The sequence below is a fragment of the Ranitomeya imitator genome, chromosome 9, assembly GCF_032444005.1.
Source record: "Ranitomeya imitator isolate aRanImi1 chromosome 9, aRanImi1.pri, whole genome shotgun sequence".
NCBI classification, from domain to species: Eukaryota; Metazoa; Chordata; class Amphibia; order Anura; family Dendrobatidae; genus Ranitomeya; species Ranitomeya imitator.
The window spans coordinates 17,937,207-17,960,103 of NC_091290.1; the positions used below are offsets into that span (position 1 = coordinate 17,937,207).

The window sequence follows — 22,897 nt, forward strand, 5'->3', positions numbered from 1 at the left end:
TAGGAAGGACAGGCAGTGCAGCAGAGTTGACTTATAGTCAAATTATGGGAAAAAAAAGGAGTGAGTAAGGAACCGAGTGACCAGAACTGAGCAGCCAGATCCAAGTGAGGAACCGAGTGACCAGATCCGAGTGAGGAACCGAGTGACCAGATCCGAGTAAAGAACTGAGCAACCATATCTGAGAGAGGAACTGAGAAGCCAGATCCAAGTGAGGAACCGAGTGACCAGATCTGTCATGATCCCAATGGCAGGGGATCACAAAAGGACAAGCACAAAAAACAAAACAAGCTCTAGGGTGATGGAAACTGAGCTGACCGCGATCCTGAACCTCAACACACAACTAGCTGTAGCCGGGGAACGTGCCTACGATGATTCTAGACGTCTCGCGCCAGCCGAAGAACTAACTTTCCCTATTAGAAGAAACACAGACCTCTCTTGCCTCCAGAGAAACACCCCACAGAAATAGCAGCCCCCCACATGTAATGACGGTGAAATGAGAGGAAAGCACATACGTAGTTATGAAAACAGATTCAGCAAAATAAGGCCCGCTAAAGCTAGATAGCAGAGGATACAAAAGTGAACTGCGCGGTCAGCGAAAAACCCTACAAAAAACCATCCTGAAATTACTTGAACTCATGTTCCAACTCATGGAACATGAGGAGTAATATCAGCCCACTAGAGCAACCAGCAAAAAGGAATCACATATCTGCAAGCTGGACTAAGACAAAAATTAAGCAAAACGTGGAACAGGAAAATCAAAAACTTAGCTTGTCCTGAAGAATACAGAAGCGGGAAGCAGAGGTAACAAGACACACTGATTACATTGATAGCCGGCGAGGAAATGACAAGAAAGCCAGGTTAAATAGGAAACTCCCATATCCTGATCGAACAGGTGGACACCAGAGACCGCAGAGAACACAAGTCACCCAGTACCATCTGTAACCACCAGAGGGAGCCCAAAAACAGAATCCACAACAGTACCCCCCCCTTGAGGAGGGGTCACCGAACCCTCACGAGAACCACCAGGGCGACCAGGATGAGCCCTATGAAATGCACGGACCAAATCAGCAGCATGAACATCAGAGGCAACCACCCAAGAATTATCCTCCTGACCATAACCCTTCCACTTGACCAAATATTGGAGTTTCCGTCTGGAAACACGAGAATCCAAGATCTTCTCCACAACATACTCCAATTCTCCCTCCACCAGCACCGGAGCAGGAGGCTCAAGCGAAGGAACAACAGGTACCTCATACTTCCGCAACAACGACCGATGGAACACATTATGAATAGCAAACGATGCCGGGAGATCCAAACGAAACGACACAGGGTTAAGAATTTCCAAGATCCTATAGGGACCGATTTACCGAGGCTTGAACTTAGGAGAAGAGACCTTCATAGGAACAAAACGAAAAGACAACCACACCAAGTCCCCAACACGAAGTCGAGGACCCACGCGGAGACGGCGATTAGCAAACTGCTGAGCCCTCTCCTGGGACAACTTCAAATTGTCCACCACATGACTCCAAATCTGATGCAACCTATCCACCACCATGTCCACTCCAGGACAATCAGAAGGCTCCACCTGACCAGAGGAAAAACGAGGATGAAACCCCGAATTACAAAAGAAAGGAGAAACCAAGGTAGCAGAACTAGCCCGATTATTAAGGGCAAATTCGGCAAGCGGCAAAAAGGTAACCCAGTCATCTTGATCAGCAGAAACAAAACACCTTAAATAAGTTTCCAAGGTCTGATTAGTTCGTTCCGTCTGGCCATTCGTCTGAGGATGGAATGCAGACGAAAAGGACAAATCAATGCCCATCTTAGCACAGAACGTCCGCCAAAATCTAGACATAAACTGGGATCCCCTGTCAGAAACGATGTTCTCCGGAATCCCATGCAGACGAACCACGTTCTGAAAAAACAGAGGGACCAACTCAGAGGAGGAAGGCAACTTAGGCAAGGGTACCAGATGAACCATCTTAGAAAAGCGGTCACACACAACCCAGATGACGGACATTTTTTGAGAGACAGGGAGATCCGAAATAAAGTCCATGGAAATGTGCGTCCAAGGCCTCTTCGGAATAGGCAAAGGTGACAACAATCCACTGGCCGAAGAACAGCAAGGCTTAGCCCGAGCGCAAACTTCACAAGACTGCACAAAAGAACGCACATCCCTCGACAAGGAAGGCCACCAAAAAGACCTGGCCACCAAGTCTCTAGTACCAAATATTCCAGGATGACCTGCCAACGCAGAAGAATGGACCTCGGAGATGACTCTACTGGTCCAATTATCCGGAACAAACAGTCTTTCAGGCGGACAACGATCAGGTTTATCCGCCTGAAACTCCTGCAAAGCACGTCGCAAGTCTGGGGAGACAGCCGACAAAATCACCCCATCCCTAAGGATACCAGTGGGCTCAGAATTTCCAGGGGAGTCAGGCACAAAACTCCTAGAAAGAGCATCCGCCTTCACATTCTTTGAACCTGGCAGGTATGAAACCACAAAATCGAAACGGGAGAAAAACAGTGACCAACGAGCCTGTCTAGGATTCAGACGCTTGGCAGACTCAAGGTAAATCAGATTTTTGTGATCAGTCAAGACCACCACACGATGTCTAGCACCCTCAAGCCAATGACGCCACTCCTCAAATGCCCACTTCATGGCCAAAAGCTCCCGATTACCAACATCATAATTCCGCTCAGTGGGCGAAAACTTTCTAGAAAAGAACGCACATGGCTTCATCACTGAGCCATCGGAGCTTCTCTGTGACAAAACAGCCCCCGCTCCGATCTCGGAAGCATCAACCTCAACCTGAAAAGGAAGCGACGTATCTGGCTGACGCAACACAGGAGCAGAAGAAAACCGGCGCTTAAGTTCCTGAAAGGCCTCCACAGCCGCAGGAGACAAATCAGCAACATCAGCACCCTTCTTAGTCAAATCCGTCAAAGGCTTAACAACACTAGAAAAATTAGTTATGAAACGACGATAAAAATTGGCAAAGCCCAAGAACTTCTGTAGACTCTTAAGAGATGTAGGCTGCGTCCAGTCACAAATAGCCTGAACCTTGACGGGATCCATCTCAATAGTAGAAGGGGAAAAAATATACCCCAAAAAAGAAATCTTCTGGACTCCAAAGAGACACTTTGAACCTTTTACAAACAAAGAATTGGCCCGCAGGACCTGAAACACCTTACTGACCTGCTGAACATGGGACTCCCAGTCATCCGAAAAAACCAAAACATCATCCAAATACACAATCATAAATTTATCCAGATATTCACGGAAAATATCGTGCATAAAGGACTGGAAGACAGAAGGAGCATTAGAAAGTCCAAAAGGCATCACCAAATACTCAAAATGGCCCTCAGGCGTATTAAATGCGGTTTTCCACTCATCACCCTGCTTTATCCGCACAAGATTATACGCACCCCGAAGATCAATCTTAGTGAACCATTTAGCCCCCTTAATGCGAGCGAACAAATCAGTCAACAATGGCAAAGGATGCTGATATTTAACTGTAATCTTATTCAAAAGACGGTAATCTATACAAGGCCTCAAGGAACCATCTTTTTTGGCCACAAAAAAAAAACCTGCTCCCAAAGGGGACGAAGATGGACGGATATGTCCCTTTTCCAAGGACTCCTTAACATAATCCCGCATAGCAGTATGCTCTGGCACTGACAGATTGAACAAACGACCTTTAGGAAATTTACTGCCAGGAATCAAATCTATAGCACAATCGCAATCCCTGTGAGGAGGAAGCGAATTGAGCTTAGGCTCCTCAAAAACATCCCGATAATCAGACAAAAATACCGGAACCTCAGAAGGAGTAGATGAAGCGATAGAAATCGGAGGTGCATCATCATGAACCCCCTGACATCCCCAGCTTAACACAGACATCGTTTTCCAGTCCAAGACAGGGTTATGAGTTTGTAACCATGGCAGACCAAGCACTAAGACATCATGTAAATTATACAGTACCAGTAAGCGAATCACCTCCTGATGAACGGGAGTCATACGCAGTACTGAGGTCTGTTCATAGCCAAAGGTGTAGAGTCAATTCCTTTCAAAGGAATAGGGACTTCCAGAGGCTCCAGACTAAACCCACAGCGGTTGGCAAATGACCAATCCATAAGACTCAGGGCAGCGCCTGAATCCACATAGGCATCGACGGAAATGGCTGATAATGAACAAATCAGAGTCACAGACAGAATGAACTTAAACTGTAAAGTACCAATGGCAACAGACTTATCAACCTTTTTTGTGCGTTTAGAGCATGCTGATATAACATGAGCTGAATCACCACAATAAAAACACAACCCATTTTTCCGCCTATAGTTTTGCCGTTCACTTCTGGACTGAATTCTATCACATTGCATTGTCTCAGGTGCCTGTTCAGAAGACACCGCCAAATGGTGCACAGGTTTGCGCTCCCGTAAACGCCGATCAATCTGAATAGCCATAGTCATAGACTCATTCAGACCTGTAGGCGTAGGGAACCCCACCATGACATCTTTAATGGCCTCAGAAAGGCCATCTCTGAATCTTGCAGCCAGAGCGCACTCATTCCACTGAGTAAGCACCGACCATTTCCGAAATTTCTGACAATATATTTCTGCTTCATCTTGCCCCTGAGAGAGAGCCAATAAAGCTTTTTCAGCCTGAATCTCTAGGTTAGGTTCCTCATAGAGCAAACCCAATGCCAGAAAAAACGCATCCACATTGAGCAACGCAGGATCCCCTGGTGCCAATGCAAATGCCCAATTCTGAGGGTCACCCCGCAGGAAAGATATAACAATCTTGACTTGCTGAGCAGGGTCTCCAGAAGAGCGAGATTTCAAAGAAAGAAACAACTTGCAATTGTTCCTAAAATTCAGAAAACTAGATCTATCTCCAGAAAAAAACTCTGGGATAGGAATTCTAGGTTCAGACATAGGAGCATGTACAACAAAATCTTGTATATTTTGAACCTTAGCAGCAAGATTATTCAGGCTGGAAGCCAAACTCTGGACGTCCATGATAAACAGCTGAGGTCAGAGCCATTCAAGGATTAAGAGGAGGTAAGACGCAGCCAGGCTGCAATTAAGGCTATGCAGCAAACTCTGAGGGGAAAAAAAAAAAAAAAAAAACCTTCCTCAGACTACTTTTCCTCCTACTTCAGCCAATACCATTAACCACTTTTCGGCCGGCTATACTGTCATGATCCCAATGGCAGGGGATCACAAAAGGACAAGCACAAAAAACAAAACAAGCTCTAGGGTGATGGAAACTGAGCTGACCGCGATCCTGAACCTCAACACACAACTAGCTGTAGCCGGGGAACGTGCCTACGATGATTCTAGATGTCTCGCGCCAGCCGAAGAACTAACTTTCCCTATTAGAAGAAACACAGACCTCTCTTGCCTCCAGAGAAACACCCCACAGAAATAGCAGCCCCCCACATGTAATGACGGTGAAATGAGAGGAAAGCACATACGTAGTTATGAAAACAGATTCAGCAAAATAAGGCCCGCTAAAGCTAGATAGCAGAGGATACAAAAGTGAACTGCGCGGTCAGCGAAAAACCCTACAAAAAACCATCCTGAAATTACTTGAACTCATGTTCCAACTCATGGAACATGAGGAGTAATATCAGCCCACTAGAGCAACCAGCAAAAAGGAATCACATATCTGCAAGCTGGACTAAGACAAAAATTAAGCAAAACGTGGAACAGGAAAATCAAAAACTTAGCTTGTCCTGAAGAATACAGAAGCGGGAAGCAGAGGTAACAAGACACACTGATTACATTGATAGCCGGCGAGGAAATGACAAGAAAGCCAGGTTAAATAGGAAACTCCCATATCCTGATAGAACAGGTGGACACCAGAGACCGCAGAGAACACAAGTCACCCAGTACCATCTGTAACCACCAGAGGGAGCCCAAAAACAGAATCCACAACACAGATCAGAGTGAGGAACTGAGTAAACATATCCAAGTAAAGAACTGAGCAACCAGATCTGAGTGAGGAACTGAGCAACCAGATCCAAGTGAGGAACCGAGTAACCAGATCCGATTGAGGAGCAGCGTCCCCTTGTCTTCTACATTAACACGTAATTAGCAAATTAACTAAAGTAACCTGCAACCACTGCACAGCACAACCTGATAGCACCTGCTAATAGCGGGGCTCCTTATTGTGTCCTTGGATGCTGATCATCCGGGGGGCCCGATGTTGTACATTGGGGGGGAGAAAGGACTAAGTACATGGTTCCTGAGGTCAAGGGATTGGAGGAGACACCAGGTCAGGTGACAGCTATGATGCAGTTATTAATTATAAAAGGCCCAAGAAGGCAGAAAAGGAAAGGAGTTGGAGACTGGACCTGTGGTAGGAAGGACAGGCAGTGCAGCACAGTTGGCTTATAGTCGAAATTACAAAAAAAAAAAAACAGATCTGAGTGAGGAACCGAGTGACCAGACCTGAGCAACCAGATCCAAGTGAGGAACCGAGTGACCAGATCAGAGTGAGGAACCGAGTGACCAGATCCGAGTAAAGAACTGAGCAACCAGATCCAAGTGAGGAACCGAGTGACCAGATCCGAGTAAAGAACTGAGCAACCAGATCCAAGTGAGGAAACGAGTAACCAGATCCGATTGAGGAACTGAGTGACCAGATCCGAGTGTGGAACCGAGTGACCAGATCCAAGGTGAAGAACCAAGTTACCAGATCCCAGTGAGGAACCAAGTGACCAGATCTGAGTGAGGAACCAAGTTACCAGATCCCAGTGAGGAACCAAGTGACCAGATCTGAGTGAGGAACCGAGTGACCAGATCAGAGTGAGGAACTGAGAAGCCAGATCCAAGTGAGGAACCGAGTGACCAGATCTGAGTGAGGAACCGAGTGACCAGATCAGAGTGAGGAACTGAGAAGCCAGATCCAAGTGAGGAACCGAGTAACCAGATCCGATTGAGGAACTGAGTGATCAGATCCGAGTGTGGAACCGAGTAACCAGATCCAAGGTGAAGAACCGAGTGACCAGATCTGAGTGAGGAACTGAGTGACCAGATCCCAGTGAGGAACCAAGTAAGCAGATCCAAGTGAAGAACTGAGTAACCAGATCCAAATGAAGAACCGAGTGACTAGACCAAGTAACCAGATCAAGAGACAAGTGACCAAAACCAGAGACTGGTAGACCCTAGCCAAGTGCACGGAACCAGGACAGATGGAGAAGAGTAGATTGCAGAAGATGGATGGACACGTGAGCTGTAACTTCTGGTGTAGACGTACGGTACAATCGGACTATGGCCGTGCTTCAGGGGACTATGGCGGCCAGCAGAACAGCTGTGCAAAGGGACTAACTGAGAGGAAACTTGTGGCCTGACAGCGTAGCATAGTAGACTCCCGTAGCCTCCACGCACCTCTTTACACCAGGACGTATTGATTTGTGGATCACAACACTCGATTATATGATGTCATTTTACCTGATGTTCTGTAACGGGTCCAGATGACGGTCTCCAGTCCTATCTAGCACGCTCATGTTTTTCCTCTTTTGCATTATTCTTGTGTGATTTTCCTTCTCATATTTTTCTCCTGGACGTCTGCAACATTGATGGATGTCCGACTTCTATGTATTTCAGATAGAGTTCTGCTACCCGAAATGAACTTTGCACTAAAGTTCGCTCGACCCCAATGAACCCAAACATCCACCAGTCTGCTCATCCCTACATATAGCATCTCAGCCATTGCAGGAGTTAACGGTAATATTATCTATCTTGCTGCACCCTAGGGCAGGTCAGTGATGTGCCAGACAGTGGCTTTTGCGGTGGCACTGGCGACTCGTAGGTAACGTTGCCCCAACTCAGTGATATAGATAGGTGTCATGAAGAGTTGGTGCACCTCAATTTGACCATGTCAGTACTTTGTGGCCACTAGACAGGAGCCCTGGGAACCAACTCTTACTTGAAGGTATGCTTGGGGCTTCTTTCAATGAGTCGAGACTGGAGTGATGTCACATGTATGTCATGCCAAAATGATGACATTGGGGCTAATAAAAAAAAAGAGCCGTTGATGCCAACAAGTAGGAAGCGGCTCGAGGGCTCCAGTCCAGCGTCCAAGTAGTTGTGTTGAGGTCAATGGAGCAGATCCTGCAAATCAACTTGCACCAACTCTACCATCCAGCACTGGACACGCTTTGGAGAGAGACATTACAAGCCCCAAAGGTTCATTTCTATGAAATCCATTCTTGGTAAGAAGTGTACAGATTGGAATTAGTTCCGGGGAAGACACTGAAATTCCACAGACGTCCATCCAAACAAAGGTGCATAAAAGCAGATCGTGGCGAGCCCATTACTGCAGCTCTCCGGCAGACGAGAAAGCTGAGGAGACCATGGCAAGGAGACCATGGCAAGGAGACGGCTTTTACCTCTTCTGTGGTGGGTCTTCTTCCAAGTCCAGAGCGCGCCACTGCAGGTAAGACGCCGGCGCATGGGGACTCCGTCATCTGCTGTATTATTTTGTAATGAAAGTATCATTCACGCTTTCCCAATGTGACATGGATTATACGCATCATTTATCATTTCAGAAAAATTTTTACATTTTTGCAGTTAAAAAAAATTGTTATCAAAAAATGTACAAATAGCAGACGAGCCGCAAATCAAAGTCATCATGAATATCGAAGAAGAAAAGTCTAATTTGTCAATCTGAATTTTTACTGATTCGATTAACACAATATCTTGGATTCACATGATCCTTTACATGGCTTAGAAGGGGCTAAAAAATAGTAAAAGCTCCTGCTCGGCTGGTCTACGACCGCTGCAGCCGCTCCTCAGCGGGTCTTCCACTCGCTCCCTCTCGTCACTCTTTTCACATGGGGTCATTAGGATTAGGCGGTGGTGGGTAGTTGTAGCACCAGGACAGGTAAGGAGCAGGTCTAGGACAGGTGAGTGTAAGCTTCTATTATTTTTTAACCCTTTCCCAGCCCTTCATTTATTTTGTCTTTCCAGTGCCATTACAAATTGTATAAATTCTATCTGGCGGCCATTTCAAGCGAATCTGCCAGAAATGAATTTTGGCAAGTTTGCTCATTTCTAAAAAGGTGCTTCTAGCACTAAGAGCCCCTTATAGTGGCCATTTTTATGGTATTAGTGTCATATAGCGCCTGTTTATTCAATGCATATCCATGTTGTTTTTAGTTACAATTGGGGCACCTTTACCCATTGCCAAATTCTTTTTGACTAATCTTTTCTACCCCCATACAGCTTCGTCTGATCACTGGGTCATTGTTGAACATAAATGTTAGCTACAAATAGTTCTGCCATTGACATATCGACAGTGAATGCGTCCTGAAAATCTGCAGTATATTGATTGCCTTGACAAGTTACGTCTTAGCTCTGCAGGATTTGATTAGATTCACCTGCTTAGTTTTTTTTACTAGATCCAGGCCTGTGCTCGCTAGATGTGTCAGTCTGCTGGATGTAGAGCAGAGTCGAGTGTGCTGCTGGTGAGTGACCAGCCAAAATGTAGCTGAGAGAGAGACATGGCGGGATCTCTCTTTGAATGGAGACTGCACGGGTCAGCTAGGGAAGCTGAGCAGTCTGTGTGCTGGAGCTGCAGATTAACATATGGAAGCTGCAGCCTGTTCAGTGTAAACACTGTGCAAACACTTCTGTTTGGTGTTGGAAGCTGCTGGAGTTCAGGCTGAAGGTAATACCGAGAATGTTAGCACTGTATCTCTTCTGTGTATGAAGTTTGCTGCTGGAGAAAGGCCTGTAATCTGTTCGGATGAGCCAACACTGACATATATGTGCCTGCAGAATTAACTGTTTGTTTGCTGTTATAGCTTTGTGCCCAGAAGAGGCTGTTTTTGTTTTTTCATCCCTTGGAGTTTAATGAAAATAAAAAAAAACTGCACCAGATTGGACCAAACCACATTGCCTGTGTGAACGCTACCTAATGCCTTCCTGGTAGCATGGATCCTCACCATACTAGTAATAATTCATTTTTTTCAGCTGCCTGCTCTTCCGGGATTCCAAATACCAGGTGAGAAAAGACAATAAGAGTCTAAATTATTGCATTTATTTTTTTTTCTCCTAGTTTTCATTTGCATCTTATTCTTTAAATTTGCACCAGTGTGAAGTCTATTTTATGTGTTTGCCTGATATTTTTATGCTTGTCATTTTGGGGATGTTTTGTGGTTTTGTGCCTATAAAGCAAGTACTTATAGTCACAAGGTCACCCAGGCTTCTTAGCCATGCATATTCTCTGCTTTCTCCTCCCTTTTACTGCATTTTTTATTCTCTATGATCCCATGAGGTGCCTAAACTATCAAACCTATTAAAATAAAAATGGGCTTGTATACTCGTGCTGCTTCCAATATGCAACCCCTACACCCATCAAGGACATGGAAAGGGTCTTATGCTTGTTTGCTCCCAACTGCTTTCCTATTGCTTGCAGAAGAGAGGAGCGGCGTGACCAACACGCTGGTTCTTGCCCTTCTGATTGGTGGCTTTGCATTACCCAGGTTGGTGCTCCTGATCTAGGGTTCTGCATCTCTGTGGTTGACTTGTGGTTTCTTCTCTCAATGTTTAGAGCCACCTCTCAAATCAAGTACTCTATCAGAAGATGTTTTCAGCACCATCGAAAGGGTCAACAAAGGTAAATAATCGAAGAAAAACTCCTGGCCCCCAAAACTTCCAAAAAAAAGTTGCCATCCTGTGCCTTGTTTTTGGTTTGGCAAATCATCCAACCTTGGACATGAAACTTTGGAGCTTGCTCTACATCCTCTCCAGTGGAGGAAGGAAGCATGGCTATAGAGCTGGTTGCTCGAGGTTCTACACAGGTCCAAATTTAAGAAGGATGGTGTCAACCAGAGCTGAAAATCCATTTCCTTCAGATTCATTGCAGTCATGTAGGCTGTTAGTGAGTATGAGCCAACCATCTTCATGTTATCTGTCCCCTATCTAGCAAGGAAAAGCATTCTGAACCAAGGTGACATTGTAGTGAAGGACGGGCGCAGTGCCATTACCTGCACCACTGGGAATTGTTTCTGGCCTAAGGAAGCCGATGGTTTGGTCTCAGTACCCTACACTTTGAATTCTCAGTTCAGTAAGTGACCTCTGTCATAACTCGTATGACTTTGTATTAATATACTATCAGGCTAATTTTCCTGGTACCCCCAACTTCCATTTTTGGTGATAGTAGTTTGTCCAGAGGTTTTGCGATCTCAAAGAAATTTTGAAGGGCAGAGATCTTCCATGAAGACAACTACCACAACGAACATGAGTCTGAAGGCAAAATATTGTAAGCTGAGACGAGAAATACCAAAACCTTGGCAAGAAACAGACCAGATTATAGACAAGCTGGTCGTACATTGGAGATCGGAGATGGTCAAACCTGTTTGCCTTCATGGAATCAGCCAAAAATGTAAAGTGTACGGTGGACTCAATATAGTCCCATGATGGACATGTTGTTTAGTCCTCTCTAGCTATACATGAAAGGATGAGGTCTGCTGAGTTTGATTTTGGCCAAACGAGCTGTCTCATTATTTTGGCCAAGTTTTATATTATGTAATGTGTAGACCTCAAATACTCCACTAATCACTTACATCCAGAGTTGGAGATAGTTGTATATCGTAGGTCTTAAACTAGTATTATCATTGATCTGAGATGCTCTACTAACTGAATGGACGTGTCCATGGCTGCCAATGAAAATTATAGCATAAAGGGTTATGTGGGAGCCATTCCGCTGTCAAACTGCTGGACATTATCCACATCTCAAACCACTCTATCTACTCCTACACTTATGCAAAACCTAAATATTTCCCTTCTATTTCTGTAAATCAGCAAAGGACGACCAAGCAGATATTCTCAAAACCATGTTGGAATTCTCCACAATGACGTGCGTCCGTTTTGTGCCACGTACCAGAGAAGCCGATTACCTAAGTATTATTTCCGATATTGGGTGAGTGCATGAGAGCCAAGTTCTCCAAAATCCACAATCTTTCAAAGGCAATAATAACCCCTCAAGTGACATGGAAACTGTAGGGTTAGAAAACCCAAACTTAATCTTGATACATGAGGTTCCATTAAGTAATTTCTTGGTTATTTACAGTAGTTTCCAACTTGGCTTTTTTTCAGCTGTTGGTCAATGTTGGGCCGCTCGGGAGGACCCCAGTATGTGTCCGTGGACAGGGAAGGATGTATGTTACATGGCGTTATACAACATGAGCTCATCCACGCTATCGTCTTCGAGCATGAGCACAGCAGGAGCGATCGCGATTCCTACGTCAAGATACTGTGGGACAATATAGTTCCTGGTAAATATAACAGCTGCTCCATTTCACGGCCAATCTCATCATGGCCATCAATGACTTATACGTTGGGCTCTGCATGGTGCCTGACATCCACAGGGGGAAGGCTGCTGTTCTATAGTATCTTGCATTCTGACAATCCAAGTTTCACTTTCTCTCAGGATGTAATTTAAGTTTTCAAAAAACCAACACCAACAACCTGGGTCTGGAATATGACTACACATCTGTGATGCCTTATGGAAAGTAAGTGCCTCTAATGGAATACGACTCCTAAAAGGGCCACTCGGATTTACACTTTTACATATGATTTATCCACTTTTGTCCTTTTTGTAGTATCTGGTCTTATCAGTGGGTTTTTCCTGGCCTGCTGAAGTAGAGTGGACACACTGGGATAAAGCTTTGGGGGTGTACGCCGTTTGGCTAATATAGTCATCCAGTCCGGAGACCCTCAACTTCCCAGGACCAAAGTCATGGGATAACTAGTATGAGCCCAAGGTGCAGACGAGGTGACCTTGGGTTTCCTGGGCTTACTGAGTGTGGGACCCCTTACAATCACGTCCACTTTTATTCTTTCAAGCACGCACCCTTGTTCCTCACCACTGGCTAGGACGCGGAATATTTAATTTCCCGACTGAGTCCGTATTGCTCTATAAAACCTTCACTATCAATCTATTTGCTTCACTGTGTCCATCATGAGGACTTCTTGGGGATGTGGTTTCCTAATAAGTTCCCTACTAAAAAGCATAGAACGTGTGTGGCCATCAGGTTTCGTACCCCCCTACAACTCCACGATTCTTCTCTTTGGAAGGAAGCTTGACAAGCTCTCCCCAAGATTTGAGGAGGGGACGCTATCATTCCCTGACCCTTGCTGTGTTCTTCTGGTTTGGAGAGTCGGAGAAAGATTTATTGGGGTGTCTTCTTTTGATGTGGGCTGCGATAGACTGGACACTTTTTTGCGTGGCACTTCTCAACTTTTTTGCACACTCGATTGGAAAACACAATCTTTTGCTCCAAAAAAAAAAGACCTGCGTAGATCGTTTACTCCTTGGTTTTTCTTTATGGATCTCTGGTGGGTCAATATTAGTCATGTTGAGTATTGACACGCAAGTAGCTGTTGCTGCCTTCATTCTCTGTGCGTTATATTGTGCGCCAATGCGCAGCAGCCACTGCGTGTGTCTATATTTTGATTGTGAGCAAATGGAATCTTAAGATAACCCCAACTTTGTAAAAAAATGATTGCACACAATCCGGCAAGCTTTGGCATCATCCAATGCAGCAGCAGTATCGGAGAGTGCACAGTTCGGACTGGTGGTGAGACCATGCCAAAGCCACTGGTCCAAACTGTTGATTTTCACGAGCACTTACCCCACCTCTCCAACCAAACAAAAGACTGATGATGTAGATACGTCGCATCCGCCATTTCCTACCGCGCATGCGCGGCCGGAACTCCGCCCCCTCCTCCCTGGACTTTACAAAGGGCAGCAGATGCGTTGAAAAACTGCATCCGCTGCCTACGTTGTGGCAAATTTTCACAACGTGCGTCGGTACGTCGCACCGGCGCATTGTGACGGCCCCGTACCGACGCAAGTGTGAAAGTAGCCTTAGGCCTCTTTCACACTTCCGTGTTTCCTTTTCCGTCACAATGCATCGTTTTGTGAAAAATACAGATCCAGCAAATGGTGCTGCTGGATCGTTTTTTTCTCATAGACTTGTATTAGCGACGGATTGTGACGGATGGCCTTCATTTCATCCGTCGTGCGCTGGATCCGTCGTAAAATTGCTGTCCGTCGGTCGGAGACAACGCACATGGAAATGTTTTCTCTGTATATCGGAAAATCGCTCAGCGATGGATCCTGCGCTGTCCGTCGCTGGCTATAATGGAAGCCTATGGGCGCAGGATCTGTCGCTGACTGTGAAAAGCAGGAATCCAGCGACGGATACCTTCTTTTCAAACTGAGCATGCGCGGAAGAATTTCCCGTCAGGGAAATTCTCTCTCGCTCTCGCTCTCTCTGCCTATGCAGCATCAATAGTAAAAAGATATAATGTTAAAAATAATAAAAAAAACATGAAAAATTGTGATATTCTTACATTCCCGCGCCCGGAAGTGTGAAAGAGGCCTCAAGTCATCGGGTAAAAAACGCTACAAAACACTTCCATACAACTTCAGGAAACAAAAAAATTCCTCAAAAAACTCTGCAAAAAAAGAAGCACTTTTGGACGCTGTTTCCAATGGCATACTCTTAGTTTTTTGACCGTATCATTTACACAGTTTTCTTGTCGAGGCTGCGCGGAGTTTTGACCATTTTTTTTTTCCGGTCACGCGGATTCTTCTCTTTAGCGATCGTTAAATATCAAACAATATTTTGCAGAGACCAATTGTACAATTCTGTATATCACCGCAGCTTTACCAGTTTAGTCGCGGTGCAGCTACAACGTACGATCCAAGTCTATAAATACGGGCCGTACACCGCCTCGTTGCAAATCCACGCCGCGCTCCTATGGGAATATCTGTCCCTGAGCGAGATGTCACTTGAAGATCAAAGCCGATCTTTGCCAAGAGCAGAAACTTCTTTTTTTTTTTTTGTCTTTCTAAATAATTAAAACAGTTTTGCAAAATCTATGAATTATAGTTGCTCTTAGATTTTTTGTTTTTTTTTACGCTTGGCTCCGAATTAGCGAATTTGAGATTTTTCTTGCTGTTTCACTTTTCTCCCTCACAGATTTGCGTTCGCCATCAACTACTTCAGCCCGACCATTCAGCCAATTCCCACCGCGCCAATCAATATCGGGCAGAGGATGGGACTGAGCAACCTGGACGTAGCAAAAATCAACCGACTTTACAACTGCAGTAAGTGCTCCCGACGCCGCGCCCTGAGAATTATAAAACAGCCTAGAAATTAACTGTGAGGCTAACCGCGCCTCAACGAGAGGCTGGACCATCTGGACCGTGAGGATTGTGGGCATTAAAATCCGTAACTCACCTACCGCCACCCCGTCTCCAGAAACAATGACTGTATCATCTGTAATATTACAGTGTCAGTCTGCTGCTCGTAAGCCATTGGTATTTTTGTCGTGGTGCCGGCGATAATACTAATGTTAAGCATTTGTAAAGTATTACATGCTCGGCATGAAGTCAAGAAACAGTGTAACAGATGGGCATGTTGTATTATGGCGTCATACCTGGCGTATGTTGGGTTATTTTCATGCCTGTACGCTCCACCATAACATTTTATAAGTTCTTATTTGGCGGCACGCCTTCCTTGGAACCACTCATGACTTTTTCCATTCCTTTTCCCGTCCAGATGTTTGCTCCACTTTGCTCTCCGACGATAGTGGGGTCTTCGCCTCTGCATCAAACTCTTCAAATTACCCGAATAATTACAACTGCTCCTGGCTGATCCGGACTATAAATCGAAAGGTAATTATACAGTTGATGATGACGAGTGGACTATGTAATAGAGACCAAATATCAGATCTTTACCAGCACCGATCTGGGGGTCTGATATGTCCCGTCGGAATCAAACGGCGGCCATGCTTGCGTGCCGATGCTCCATCTATCCTCTATGGGACCAGCGGAGATGGAGCAATTGGGTCAGTGGAGCTCGCCCCTCAATTCTGACGGGCAATTTCAAAGTCCTGTATAAAAGCGCCATTCATACAGTATATAGTTACCCTATAATAACAGCCTATGGATCCTAAATGATTCCTCAGCTTGTGCCATGATAAGCTGCCAAAAAGGAACCTTAAACAGCGCCACTCCTATCCACAGGCTGTGTCTGGTATTGCAGCTTTGCTTTATTGGAATTAATGAGTATGGTTTATGGACAGGAGTCGCGCCATTTCAGTTCTATGTTGTAATCTGTGATATTTGTATATTCTGTCCCTAATTTTAGTGGAGTGTGGAGGAACGTACACGGCGCCCACCGAGAGCGTATTCAGTCCAGGGTACGATCAACACCAGAAGTACCCCCATTTTGTAACTGCCCCTGGACGATCCTGGCCCCGGTGGTCCACAGGGTGAGTACATTCACTTCTACATCTGATACACTGTGACGTCTCTCGGACACGAGGCTCCGGGGCCTCCGGCCTCATCCACCTATAGACTAAGTATAGATCGTTGGGGCCTCCCGACCTGGGGCTCAGGTCACGGCTCATTCAACCGTAGGGGGAAACTATTATCTCCAAATGATCCATTGTTAAAAATCAGTTTTTTTCGATTACATATATATATATTTTTTTAAGTTGGCAATTAACTAAATTAATAATCTCTCAATTTTGTGTCCGGCCAGTGAAATATTTTAGACTCATATTATCTGTATAGTTCAAAAAGAGTTTATAGCAGTTTCCTTATAAGAAGAGACAAGATTACAATGATTTATATCACCTCTATATACAGTAGATAACACAGGATCCACCATTCACAATAGATGATGTCACAGCTCACCTCCTCCTCCTGTACAATGACTGATAACACCTCTATATACAGTAGATAACACAGGATCCACCATTCACAATAGGTGATGTCACAGCTCACCTCCTCCTCCTGTACAATGACTGATAACACCTCTATATACAGTAGATAACACAGGATCCACCATACACAATAGGTGAGGTCACAGCTCACCTCCTCCTGTACAATGACTGATAACACCTCTATATACAGTAGATAACACAGGATCCATCATTCACAATAGGTGATGTCACAGCTCACCTCCTCCTCCTGTACAATGACTGATAACACCTCTATATACAGTAGATAACACAGGATCCACCATACACAATAGGTGAGGTCACAGCTCACCTCCTCCTGTACAATGACTGATAACACCTCTATATACAGTAGATAACACAGGATCCACCATTCACAATAGGTGATGTCACAGCTCACCTCCTCCTCCTGTACAATGATTGATAACACCTCTATATACAGTAGACAACACAGGATAAACCATTCACAATAGGTGATGTCACAGCTCACCTCCTCCTCCTGTACAATGACTGATAACACCTCTATATACAGTAGACAACACAGGATAAACCATTCACAATAGGTGATGTCACAGCTCACATCCTCCTGTACAATGACTGATAACAGCTCTATATACAGCTGATAGCACAGGATCCACCATTCACAATACGTGATGTCACAGCTCACCTCCTCCTCCTCCTGTACAATGACTGATAACACCTCTATATACAGTAGATAACACAGGATCCACCATTCACAATAGGCGATGTTACAGCTCACCTCCTCCTGTACAATGACTGATAACCCCTCTATATACAGTAGATAACACAGGATCCACCATTCACAATCGGTGATGTCACATCTCACCTCCTCCTCCTGTGCAATGACTGATATCACCTCTATATACAGCAGATAACACAGGATCCACCATTCACATAAGGCAATATCACAGCTCACCTCCTCCTGTACAATGACTGATAACACCTCTATATACAGTAGATAACACAGGATCCACCATTCACAATAGGTGATGTCACAGCTCACCTCCTCCTCCTGTACAATGCCTGATAACACCTCTATATACAGTAGATAACACAGGATCCATCGTTCATTATAGGTGATGTCACAGCTCACCTCCTCCTCCTGTACAATGACTGATAACACCTCTATATACAGTAGATAACACAGGATCCACCATTCACAATAGGTGATGCCACAGCTCTCCTCCTCCTCCTGTACAATGACTGATAACACCTCTATATATAGTAGATAACACAGGATCCACCATTCACAATAGGTGATGTCACAGCTCACCTCCTCCTCCTGTACAATGACTGATAACACCTCTATATACAGTAGATAACACAGGATCCTCCATTCACAATAGGTGATGTCACAGCTCACCTCCTCCTCCTGTACAATGACTGATAACACCTCTATATACAGTAGATAACACAGGATCCATCATTCACAATAGGTGATGTCACAGCTCACCTCCTCCTCCTGTACAATGACTGATAACACCTCTATATACAGTAGATAACACAGGATCCACCATTCACAATAGGTGATGTCGCAGCTCACCTCCTCCTCCTCCTGTACAATGACTGATAACACCTCTATATACAGTAGATAACACATTATCCACCATTCACTATAAGTGATGTCACAGCTCACCTCCTCCTCCTGTACAATGACTGATAACACCTCTATATACAGTAGATAACACAGGATCCACCATTCACAATAGGTGATGTCACAGCTCACCTCCTCCTCCTGTACAATGACTGATAACACCTCTATATACAGTAGATAACACAGGATCCACCATTCACAATAGGTGATGTCGCAGCTCACCTCCTCCTCCTCCTGTACAATGACTGATAACACCTCTATATACAGTAGATAACACAGGATCCACCATTCACAATAGGTGATGTCACAGCTCACCTCCTCCTCCTGTACAATGACTGATAACACCTCTATATACAGTAGATAACACAGGATCCACCATTCACAATAGGTGATGTCACAGCTCACCTCCTCCTCCTGTACAATGACTGATAACACCTCTATATACAGTAGATAACACATTATCCACCATTCACTATAGGTGATGTCACAGCTCACCTCCTCCTCCTGTACAATGACTGATAACACCTCTATATACAGTAGATAACACAGGATCCACCATTCACTATAGGTGATGTCACAGCTCACCTCCTCCTCCTGTACAATGACTGATAACACCTCTATATACAGTAGATAACACAGGATCCACTATTCTCAATAGGTGATGTCACAGCTCACCTCCTCCTCCTGTACAATGACTGATAACACCTCTATATACAGTAGATAACACATTATCCACTATTCACTATAGGTGATGTCACAGCTCACCTCCTCCTCCTGTACAATGACTGATAACACCTCTATATACAGTAGATAACACAGGATCCACCATTCACAATAGGTGATGTCACAGCTCTCCTCCTCCTCCTCCTGTACAATGACTGATATCTCCTCTATATACAGTAGATAACACATTATCCACCATTCACTATAGGTGATGTCACAGCTCACCTCCTCCTCCTGTACAATGACTGATAACACCTCTATATACAGTAGATAACACAGGATCCACCATTCACAATAGGTGATGTCACAGCTCTCCTCCTCCTCCTCCTGTACAATGACTGATAACTCCTCTATATACAGTAGATAACACATTATCCACCATTCACTATAGGTGATGTCACAGCTCACCTCCTCCTGTACACAGTAAGCTCATCAGCTCTCTCTAGTGGTCACTGTGAGAACACAGAATAGTATCTCTCGGTACACAGGGGACCTGGACTTGTATCACACAGGGGTCTGACCACTATGATCCCTCATTTTTATTGCAGGTGCAGCTGACTTTCTCTAGCTCCAGTCTGGAGGCCAGCACCCCGTGCGTCTACGATTCCCTGAAGATCAGAGATGTTTTCCTTTTCGATGGGCGATGTCCTCTGTGGCTCTGCCTCCATCCATCCTGTGGCTTCCTCTGGGAACGGCCTGCTCCTGCACTTACTACGTGACGCCGAAGAGGAGGGCACCGGATTCCTGGCGGAATACTCATTGTAAGATGTGAACACAGACATGGCGCCAAGCTTCAGGGCCCCAATATCAGTATGTAGCGGGGGCCACCGCCCTTGTGCCATGTGTAATCCACCTGAGCCGAGTCATCAGAAAAGCTTCATGTGCAGCAAACGAAGAGTCGTCCGTTCTTCCAAAAGTTTCTGTATCAGTTCCATACAGTTCACGGATTTTAATCAGCAAATTCCATTTTTCAGCTTAGGATAGCAGAGCCTGTCACCATCTGGCTTTGTATCGCTGCCCCATTTTTTTTAATTTGTATATGAGATTTTGCATAGACGCAGAGGGTGCAACAATGACCAGACCCATGTGGTAGGGGGGCCCGCAGACACCAATGTCACCTGGATGACAATTTCATCCTTGGATGCACATTCAGGTTAAATGTGTCTCAACGCAGAGACCCGCCAGCTCCCTGCGCTGCAATACACACCACCAGCCAATCAGAGGCCACCACCTGCCATCGTCTTACCAGCGACATACCATGCTTGGCAGTGCCGGCACGCCAAAGTCAACTGCTGGCTACAGAAGAGGACACCAAACAACGTTGGAGCGGAGGAAGGTAAGAAGAATCGTTTGTTTCTTTTTAAAATGTGCTGGAGAAGAACTGAAGGGGCCCTGGATGGGGGACATTATACCAGAATGGGGACATTATACCAGAATGGGGACATTATACCAGGATGGGGACATTATACCAGGATGGGGACGCTATACCAGGATGAGGAACATTATACCAGGATGGGGAATATTATACCAGGATGGGAACATTATACCAGGATGGGGACATTATATCAGGATGGGGACATTATACCAGGATGGGGACGCTATACCAGGATGGGGAATATTATACCAGGATGGGGACGCTATACCAGGATGAGGAACATTATACCAGGATGGGGAATATTATACCAGGATGGGAACATTATACCAGGATGGGGACATTATACCAGAATGGGGACATTATACCAGAATGGGGACATTATACCAGAATGGGGACATTATACCAGGATGGGGACATTATACCAGGATGGGGACGCTATACCAGGATGGAGAATATTATACCAGGATGGGGACGCTATACCAGGATGAGGAACATTATACCAGGATGGGGAATATTATACCAGGATGGGAACATTATACCAGGATGGGGACATTATATCAGGATGGGGACATTATACCAGAATGGGGACATTACACCAGAATGGGGACATTATATCAGGATGGGGACACTATACCAGGATGAGGAACATTATACCAGGATGGGGAATATTATACCAGGATGGGAACATTATACCAGGATGGGGACATTATACCAGAATGGGGACATTATACCAGGATGGGGACATTATACCAGGATGGGGACATTATACCAAAATGGGGACATTATACCAGAATGAGGACATTATACCAGAATGAGGACATTATACCCTCACCTACTGTATCCTCACCCATCCCTTGTAGATTGTGAGCCCTCGTGGGCAGGGTCCTCTGTCCTCCTGTACCAGTTGTGCCTTGTATTGTTTAAGATTATTGTACTTGTTTTTATTATGTATACCCCTCCTCACATGTAAAGCGCCATGGAATAAATTGCGCTATAACAATAAATAATAATAATAATAATAATAATAATTATACCAAGATGGGGACATTATATCAGGATGGGGAACATTATACCAAGACGGGGAACATTATACCAAGAAGGGGAACATTATACCAGGATGGGGACATTATACCAAGATATGGAACATTATACCAGGATGGGGGCACATTATACCAAGATGGGGAACATTATACCAAGAAGGGGAACATTATAGCAGGATGGGGAACATTATACCATGATGGGGAACATTATACCAAGAAGGGGAACATTATACCAAGAAGGGGGACATTATACCAGTATGGGGGACTTACGGCTCTTTGTAAAAATTAAGAGACCACCACATCAAATCCCTGTCGTGGGCAGCCCAATCTCCAGACCTGAACCCCATTGAAAACCTCTGGAATGTAATCAAGAGGATGATGGATAGTCATAAGCCATCAAACAAAGAAGATCTGCTCAAATTTTTGCGCCAGGAGCAGCGTGGAAGACTGGTGGAAAGCTGCCAAGACGCATGAAAGCTGTGAATAAAAATCATGGTTATTCCACAAAATATTGATTTCGGCTCTCTTCCTGAGATAAAACATTAGTATTGTTGTTTCTAAATGATTAAGAACTTGTTTTCTTTGCACCATTTGAGGTCTGAAGGCACTGGGGTTTTTTATTTTGACCATTTTTCTTTGTCAGGAGACATGTTGTCAGATGTTTTATAGAATAAAAATAAAATTACATTTTACTCAAAAATATACCTATAAAGAGAAAAATCAGGCAAACTGAAAGTTTTGCAGTGGTCTCTTAATTTTTGCCAGAGCTGTATATACCTGAATGGCGACATTATATCAGGATGTGGGGCAATATACCTGGATGGGGACATTGTGCCAAAATGGGGGCATTATACCGGAATTTGTGACATTATACCGGAATATGGATATTATATGTGGAAGGGGCCCAGGATGGAGGAAAATGTTTTAGCATGGGGTCCAGTATGGGGGAGATTATTACAAGAAGGGGTCAGGTCGGGGAACATTATTCCATGAGAGGCGAACACATATATCTTTATAGAATCTAAAACGTTACAAGGGCCCATAGAGCAGGTGGGGACTCGGGTCCAAGTTTTGTATCAGGGCCTATCAGAGTCTAGTTGGGCCAATGGATGGATTGATGGAAGGGTAGATAGTGTAGACAGATTAGTTAACATATATATATATATATATATATTCACCATTTCCATATCCTCAGGACACATGCACCATATCCATCCACTTAGCACAATTTGTGTCATTTTCATCATCCAGTTAATGTACATCCCATACCTCGTCCTAATCATTCATATTTTTTTTTCTTTCTCCTTTTTTGTTTCAGGTCAAGCTAAGTCCGTGAACGAAGATGAAAAATTCCGAGAAATTCAATGA

At 44.7% G+C, this 22,897-nt stretch overlaps 1 protein-coding gene across 1 annotated transcript in view; it reads left to right on the top strand.

Annotated features, from left to right (window-relative positions):
- LOC138648586 (hatching enzyme 1.2-like) overlaps nucleotides 1–22,897 on the top strand; it is a 34,736-nt gene extending 11,839 nt beyond the window's left edge. The window contains exons 4-11 of the mRNA XM_069738376.1: nucleotides 10,568–10,633; nucleotides 10,943–11,083; nucleotides 11,821–11,938; nucleotides 12,115–12,293; nucleotides 12,449–12,530; nucleotides 15,009–15,136; nucleotides 15,591–15,740; nucleotides 22,848–22,897. Coding sequence (XP_069594477.1) covers nucleotides 10,568–10,633; nucleotides 10,943–11,083; nucleotides 11,821–11,938; nucleotides 12,115–12,293; nucleotides 12,449–12,530; nucleotides 15,009–15,136; nucleotides 15,591–15,740; nucleotides 22,848–22,897 — 914 coding nt within the window. The remainder of the gene's footprint in view (nucleotides 1–10,567; nucleotides 10,634–10,942; nucleotides 11,084–11,820; nucleotides 11,939–12,114; nucleotides 12,294–12,448; nucleotides 12,531–15,008; nucleotides 15,137–15,590; nucleotides 15,741–22,847) is intronic.